At 41.0% G+C, this 8,119-nt stretch overlaps 1 protein-coding gene across 4 annotated transcripts in view; it reads right to left on the minus strand.

Annotated features, from left to right (window-relative positions):
* Positions 1–2,144, minus strand: part of SLC36A3 (solute carrier family 36 member 3) — a 35,705-nt gene extending 33,561 nt beyond the window's left edge. For all 4 annotated transcript variants that reach the window (XM_077137447.1, XM_077137444.1, XM_077137443.1 and 1 more), the window contains exon 1: positions 1,578–2,144. In XM_077137447.1, the coding sequence (XP_076993562.1) occupies positions 1,578–1,801 (224 nt within the window). In that variant the 5' untranslated portion in view covers positions 1,802–2,144. The remainder of the gene's footprint in view (positions 1–1,577) is intronic.
* Between the last annotated feature and the right edge of the window lie 5,975 nt (positions 2,145–8,119).

Consider the following 8,119-nt stretch of genomic DNA (forward strand, 5'->3'; position numbering starts at 1 on the left):
GCCATTGTCTCGTCAGGAAAAATGTCTAGAAGAGGTTTTATTGATCAAAGGATATATTTATTTATATTTAATCATACTCAAAAGAAAATGCTAGGTAGTAACACCTGCAGCACAAAATTCAAAAGGTAAAACAAAAGCAGCATAAAAACTTTATAATGAAGATAAATCTCCTTCTTCTGTCTCTCAGCCTCCCACTTTTCTTCCCCAGAGATAACCACTGTCCGTGTGTGTGTGCTTGCAAAGCTAGGATATGCCAAGAAAGTGCTTGTATGTTTTATACAAATGGCCTTTTAGGGTTTGAAGGACATTGCAATATTGCCATTTAGAAAGGAAGGTTTTCTTAGCACCAAAGGACTGAGAAAACCTTCTCAATCAAAAGGGGAAAGAGAGAAATGAGACAAAATAAAGTGTCAGTGGCTGAGAGATTTCCGACAGAGTAGAGAGGTTATCCTGGAGATTATTCTTACACATTATATAGATATTCCCTTTTTAGATTAAGGTATATTAGGCTAGAGGGAACTGCCTGAAACTGTAGAGCTGGGTTCCAGTAGCCATGTTTCTTGAAGATGATTGTATAATGACATAGCTTTCGCAATGTGACTGTGTGAATGTGAAAACCTTGTGTCTGATGCTCCTTTTATCTACAGTATGGACAGATGAGTGAAACACATGGATTGAAAATAAATAAATAATAGGGGGAACAAATGTTAAAATAAAAAAAATGTGTATATTGGATAGATGGAAATACTAGTGGTCAATGAGAGGGTGGGGGAATCGGCATGGTATGTATGAGTTTTTTCTTTTTATTTCTTTTTCTGGAGTGATGCAAATGTTCTAAAAAATGATCACGGTGCTGAATATACAACTATGGATGATGTGATCCACTGGCTATACATCATGTATGGAATGTTTGTGTGTTAACAGTGTATGTGCTTGTATATTGCTGTATCAATAAAAATTTAAAAAAAGAAAAGAAAGGAACCTGTTTAATTCTTCCCAAAAGGACATGAGAGAGGGCATTTCCTGACATCCTTATCAACATTGTGTGTTGTCATTTACAATTTCACTAATGCTTGTGGCTATTATCTAATCTGACTTCAGGTAATAGTCTGATTGGCAAAAAAGCCCAGAGAGAAAAACCTCCATGTCTGTCTGGGGCAGTAAAGGCAGACACATGGGACGAGGAGGTGAACTTGTTTTTCTTGGATGGGTCTGTAGGAGAGAGACAGAAAAGTAGTGGCAGATGTGCAAGAAGAGGAAAGCAGCCTGAAAACTGGGGAGGAAAGAAAGGACAGCCAGCATAAGACAGGAACCAAGCAGCTCATGTTGGGGGTGACTGCTTTATGATCTGGGCTCTGTAAAATCCAGGAGATAGAGCCAGTACCCAGAACTGCAGGGATCAGTCATCTCAGTTGCAGAAGGCCTTATCTCACACCCATGCATCTCCATCCTTCCAAGTCGCCTTTTACCCCACAGGATAAGAGTGTCAGCAAGAGAGGAAATAGCAGCCTGTGGTCCAGGGCTGTGAAGGGAGCAGAGCTCAACCCCAAGGTAGGGAAGGAAGTGCAGTCACTTACGATAACTGACAGGGCTCCCCGGCAGGATGGACATTCTCCGAGGTAACGTGACTGCCACTCTCTGCGGATGATGCAGGCCCATTTTCCGAGGAGCTCGGGTCCCTGCTGTAGTCTCTTCCAAGTAATGAGGTCCTGAATGCAGCGGGGAGGTGGCGGTAGTTCAGGGCTAAGGCCGGTAGCAGCCTTGAACAAGACCCCCATGGGTTTTTCTCCAGAGAAACCATGGCTGCAGGCCTGCGATGCTGGCTCCTAATTCCCAAGGGTGCCTGACCTTGGCTGAAGCCCAAAACATGTGAATCCGAGAGACACTGGTGGAGAGAGAAACCGATGCTGATTGTGTCTCAGCTGGCCCTTGGGGACCTCACGAGAGTCTCCTCTTGAGAGGATCCTCAGTTTCCCACACCGTCTCTCAGCCACACGCCAGGACTCGGCCGGGCTTTCGGCCTCTCCCAATTGAGCCCTTGCTGCTGTAAGGCACAGCAGACGGTGTACCCGGGAGGAAGAAGGCACATGGGACTGGAGGTCCTGGATGTGGGGCCAGGCTCAATGCTCATCTCCCTCCGGCTGAGGGGGTCACAGGGCTACCTCACAATGCCCCAGCCAATAAGGAACCGCAGAATCCCAGGATGAAGATGTAGCCCCCAGAGGAAGTTTCTAGCCCTTTCTCTGGACAAAGAGTGCCTCTCAAGACCCAGTTCAAATGCCACCCGCTCAGGATTTCTGTACACGAAAGGCTTATGGACTGCCACCTATTCAGAAGGGAGCACAATTAAACTTAAAAAAAAATCCTTTATTCAAAAACTGTTTCTGAGTACTTAATATATGCTAAGCACTATTCTCCTGGGAATACATTAGGGTAGGTAGAAAACCTCCTAAAATCTCAACCTTCACTGAACCTTCAATTTAGTGGGGCTGAGGGAGACAGACAACAAAACTAAGGTGTTTAATATATGTTAGTTGATTAAAAAGTGCTATAGAGAAAAAATAGTGCAGAGACGGGGAGTGCAGGGTGCCATTCAGGGGGAGGGCTGCAATTTTAAGTTGGGTGGTCACAGAGGGCCTCATTGAAAAAGTTATATTTGGGTAAAGAGTTGAATGAGGTAAGGGAGCTTCAAGCAGAGGAAACAGTAAGTTCAAAGCTCCTGAGGCTGAAGGAGAGTGCCTGGAGTATTTTAAAATTGGCAATTATTCTGGTTTGAATGTTATGCACTCCAGGGGCAATTAGACTGGTTTGATCTTACATACCCTGGAAAAGGCCATGTTGTTTTCATCCATCCCTGCGGGGCAGGCCCGTGCTGGGTTCTATCTAGAACCCAGGAGAGAAGTACCTGCATGTGTTACCGTGCGTCTTCCATGTAACAGACGGGCCCTGGATGCCAGCAGCCTTTCCTCAGAGAAGCTGTCTCCTCTTGAGGCTTTAATTAGGACATTTTCATGACCTTAGAACTGTAAAATTGTAAACTAATAAACCCCCATTGAAAAAGCCAACCAATTTCTGGTGTATTGCAATTCCGGCAGCTTTAGTAAACAGTAATTACTGAGGCCAGTGAGGAGTAAATAAAGGAGGGGACAGGTGAGTAGAGTAGACACATGTCTGGTTTGCCTAAGACTGTCCTGGTTTGTGCCTATAGCCCTGGAATAACTATTAATCGTATTCCTCCTTCATTATCAAAATATCCTGATTTGGATCATAAATCATATACTAACCCTGGAGATACAATCAAAATGGCAGTGGGAAAGGGATGGAGTGGGATGGGCAGGGCCTTATAGGCCAGTGTTACGCCTCGGTTTTTATTCTGAGAGTAATGAAAATTATGGAGGGTGTTGAGCAGAGAAGTAGCATGACATCTTTTCCCTTGTACGGTTCATTTTTATTAGGATTAAAATAGGCAAAAGTATATCCAAGGACTGCCTCATGCCTTTTTAGATAAGCAGTTTATCTTTTTGTTTAAATGCGTTTAAGTACACTATCGATTAATATTTCCAGAACTCCGTCTACAAGGCTGTATATATTAATGGTTTATTCTCTCATATATCAATTACTGTTTGGAGCTGCTAATCATTTATTGCCACCTTGCATGTAGCCATAATTAATACTAGGCAGGGGCTCTAAAACATTTTTCTGTATGGTGATAAAAGAAAAGAGGTATTAATTAGAAAACTACAAACTTTATTCCAGAATATACCCAGGACCATGAAACATACAACTTTCAAATACCATCTTACTAATTCAGCAAGATGCACAAAATGCCAAAAAAAACCATCTGGGTGATGAAACTTAAAATGTGATATTCAGTCCCGGGTCTAGACGAGCATCTACCAAGATAAAGAAAGTTTGGCACATTCAGTTCTGTAGGGGTTTACAAACAACTCAAAAGTAATTTTTATAATATTTTCCCCTTTTCAGAATATAATGCAAAAGTTAAATATTATTTAATATATAGTTATCCCATATTGTACTCATATATTTTAATACATAGAAAAGGATTTGCAGTTTGGAATTTTGGAAATGAAATATACACAACCATATGCTCCTTAGAATAATGGCTTCTGCATAAACAGTCTCATTCCTCCACTCAAAACACTTAAGATAACCACACTCAAGAAAACACCCTGACAAATACACATAGCAGTTCATTTCTAACCCATGAATTAAGTATGCAATGTTGAACATTTGGGGGTTTTATAAGAAGAAAAACAGTATATGATTAGGTTTTTAGTGGGTTTTTTTTTAACTTTTTTTTATTGTATAGTATAACATATATAGAAAGTAAAGAAAGAAAAAACAATAGTTTTCAAAGCACTCTTCAACAAGTAGTTACAGGACAGATCCCAGAGTTTGTCATGGGCCACCATACCATCCTGTCATATTTTTCCTTCTAGCTGCTCCAGAATATAGAGGGCTTAAATACTTTTGTATCATCACAGCGACTTTTTTTCCTTCTTTTTTTTTGTGAAAAATAACATATATCAAAAAAAGGTATAAATTTCAAACCACAGCACCACAATTAGTTGTAGAACATATTTCAGAGTTTGACATGGGTTGCAATTTCACAATTTTAGATTTTTACTTCTAGCTGCTCTAAAATACTGAGACTAAAAGAGATATCAATTTAATGATTTAGCATTCATATTCATTTGTTAAATCCTCTCTTCTCTGTATAACTCCACCATCACCTTTGATCTTTCCATCCCTCTCTTTAGGAGTGTTTGGGCTGTGGCCATTTAAAATTTTTGATACTGGAAGGGGCTGTCACTAATATGGGGTAGGGAGATGGAACTATCTTATGTCCTGGAGAGGCTGGGCTAGGTTTCAGGACTTATCCAGACCAGGGACCCATCTGGAGGTTGTAGGTTTCTGACAAGTTACTCTAGTGCATGGAACCCTTGTGGCATCTTATATATTGTCCTAGGTGTTCTTTAAGATTAGCTGGAATGGTCCTGATTGGGGGTTGGCAGGATATGACAGGTAGCAAGGTCTACCTGAAGCTTATGTAAAAGTAACATTTAGAGTAGCCTCTTGACTCTATTTTAACTCTCTCTGTCACTGACACTTTATTAATTACACTTCTTTTCCCCCTTTTGGTCAGGATGGAATTGTTGATCCCATGGTGCCAGGTCAGGATCCATCCTTGGGACTCATCTCCCATGTCGCCAGGGAGACTTTCACCCCTGGATGTCATGTCCCACGAAGGGGGGCGGGCAATGATTTCACTTGCAGAGTTGGGCTTAGAGAGACTGAGGTCACATCTGAGCAACAACAGAGGTCCTCCAGAAGTAACTCTTAGGCATGCCTATACGTAGTCTTAAGCTTTTTCGCTACCTACATAAGCTTCACAAGAATAAGCCTCATGATCGAGGGCATGGCCTATTGTTCTAAGTGTCCCTAAAGTTTGACACAGAATCGGGGGATTCCCTGATAGTAAGGTTTAGCAGTTCCATATTTTTTCTCCCATCCCTCAGGGGACTTTGCCAATACTTTTTGATTATCTGCTTAATATACTCTAGTATATATCCAGGCATTACAATAATCTATACAGGATTAAAGGACCTCTTTCTTATTCTGGGCTACCAGCATTTCGGTTGTTCAAATGAGCTATCCAGATAGGTTGAATCAGATTATGCACTACAGAAAATTTCAGTTCCAGACCAAATAAGCCTTTTTTTCCATTGGTCTCAAAGAGTATGTATGATTCTAAAATATAGACACTGTCTTCTTTATCCCTATGTTCTAAATTACTTTAACCCCAACCTGTTTGGCTTTGTTCTTATCTCTAGATATCAGGTTATACATATAAAACAACCTCTCAAAATCCAGAAATAATAATCACCACTCCGGACTTACTGTGTCTGCTCTAAAAGCTTACAGTCTAGGCCCCTGTTTTCTTATGGGCATTTTCTAAAAAAAATCAACATTCTCAATTTTAGATCATTTCTTTGTCCCAAGAAAAAGAAAACCAGTGAACACACCCTCGCCAAATAAGAAATCTAAACCTTAACTCTTGTCCCTCACCCCATTATTTACCTCTGCTGTTGCCAGGGTAGTGCTGATGGTTTCCTTTTGAACATAGCTCATAGCATGCAGTAGCAGTTTTCCCCCATACCCTGGACTTAAACACTCTTTGTTCAAGAATCATATCTTTGAAGTAATTCTTGCAAGAACTAATTCATATTTCTAGTGTTAATCAATGGGACACGTAGGTCTACACAACCCCTTTCAATACTGTTCATCTTCATATGGTGATATTATTTATAGACCCACTAGAGAACCACCTTCACTCCTATCCATTCCCTTACATTGGAGTTCAACTTCACTAGCTAACAGTTCACCCATCTCTAACTTATGTATCTCTAAGTCCCGTATATTTGTAAGAACTCGAGAGTTTTTCCATGCAAAGGAGGACTCCAAGAGACGTTCTCTCATGCAACACGCAAGGGGTTTATTTACCACACATGCGTGGGGCTTACTGAACACGCAGGAACAGAAAGCCCCTAGCCTGGGTTTGGGGAAGCTTTTTAAGGGGGAGGAGGAGGGGGGTGGGGGTCGAGCATGGGTCACAGGTGTTGCTTCATGCAAGAAGCAGGTAACGATCATTTTCACAATAAGCATTTCTGGTGCAAGGAGTCATGGGGGTTGGGAGAGGCAGATAACCACCCCGGAAGGTCCCGAGTTGTTTTTCTTAGCCTGATGGGGCCCATAACTCTTTCCTTTATAATCCTTAACTCACACCAAATGCATAGTAGTGAATATAAAATGACACAAATCCTTTTGCTAGATATTTCTATCATTCAGAAGCTAAAATACATGTAAATAGCTAAATTAGGCAAGAAAAGTTAGCTACTGCTAAGTTTTATAAAATCCTTCTTTACATAAGAAAAGTTAGCTACTGTTAAGCTTTATAAAATCCTTCTTTACCTAAGAAAAGTTAGCTACTGTTAAGCTTTATAAAATCCTTCTTTACATATTCTGTATTATAAGCCTCTGATTATACCTTTATGCTGGTCATAAAAGTGGAATCACACAGTATCTATCCTTTTGGGTCTGGCTAATTTCACTCAGCATTATGTCCTCAATATATCTTGTCACATGCTTCAGGATGTCATTTTGTCTTACTGCTGCATAATTTTCCATCGTATGTATACACCACATTTTGTGGATCCACTCATCTGTTGATGGGCATTTGGATTGTTTTCATCTTTTAGCGATTGTGAATAATACTGCCATGAACATAGGCATGCAAATGTCTGTTTGTGTCGTTGCTTTCAGCTCTTCTGAGTATATACCAAGTAGTTCTATTGCTGGGTCATAGAGCAACTCGATATCTAGTTTCCTAAGGAACCACCAAACAGTCCCACCAGTTGTGCATAAGTGTATGATTAGGCTTTAATAAAATAAGAAACACATGATCCTAGTTCTGGTTTATAATCCTAAATTCTCCAAAAAACAACAATGCCACCTGCTCACATCAGACAGAAAGTGCCAGCTGCTTTGAAAACCAACAGCTTTGAAAAGGAGCACATCCGAGGTACAGTGACAGAATATTTTAACAGAACTGGTCATTTTGTTGGGAACAGATTGAAGGGGACAAGGACAAAAGCAGGGGGAGGGATTCGGAGGCGATAACAATCATCTAGGAGGCTGTCACAGCGATTTAGGGGACTGTCAGTTGTGGTTTAGGGCAGGGTGGTAGCAGAAGAGATGGTAGGTGTGGAATTCCAGATGCGGCAGGTTGAATCATGTACCCCAGAAAAATGTGTTCTTAATCCATCTCTGCACATGCAAACCCGCAGTAAATAGGCCCTTTTGAAGATGTCATTCTTAGTTAAGGTGTGGCCCAACTGAATGAAGGTGGGCCTTAATCTGATTATTGGAGACTTTAGAAAAGGAAAGAAGCTGAAAGTCAACAGAACTTCAAAGACAAAAGGAAGGGCATTGCCATGTGTTGAAGAAGCCAAGGAACCCCAAGGATTGCCGGTCCCCAAGTGGAAACAAGCCTTCTAGCCTCGGAAACAGAAAACCAATAATTCCTGTTATTAAGCCC

Source organism: Tamandua tetradactyla, chromosome 20 (assembly GCF_023851605.1).
Source record: "Tamandua tetradactyla isolate mTamTet1 chromosome 20, mTamTet1.pri, whole genome shotgun sequence".
In the NCBI taxonomy this organism is placed as follows: domain Eukaryota; kingdom Metazoa; phylum Chordata; class Mammalia; order Pilosa; family Myrmecophagidae; genus Tamandua; species Tamandua tetradactyla.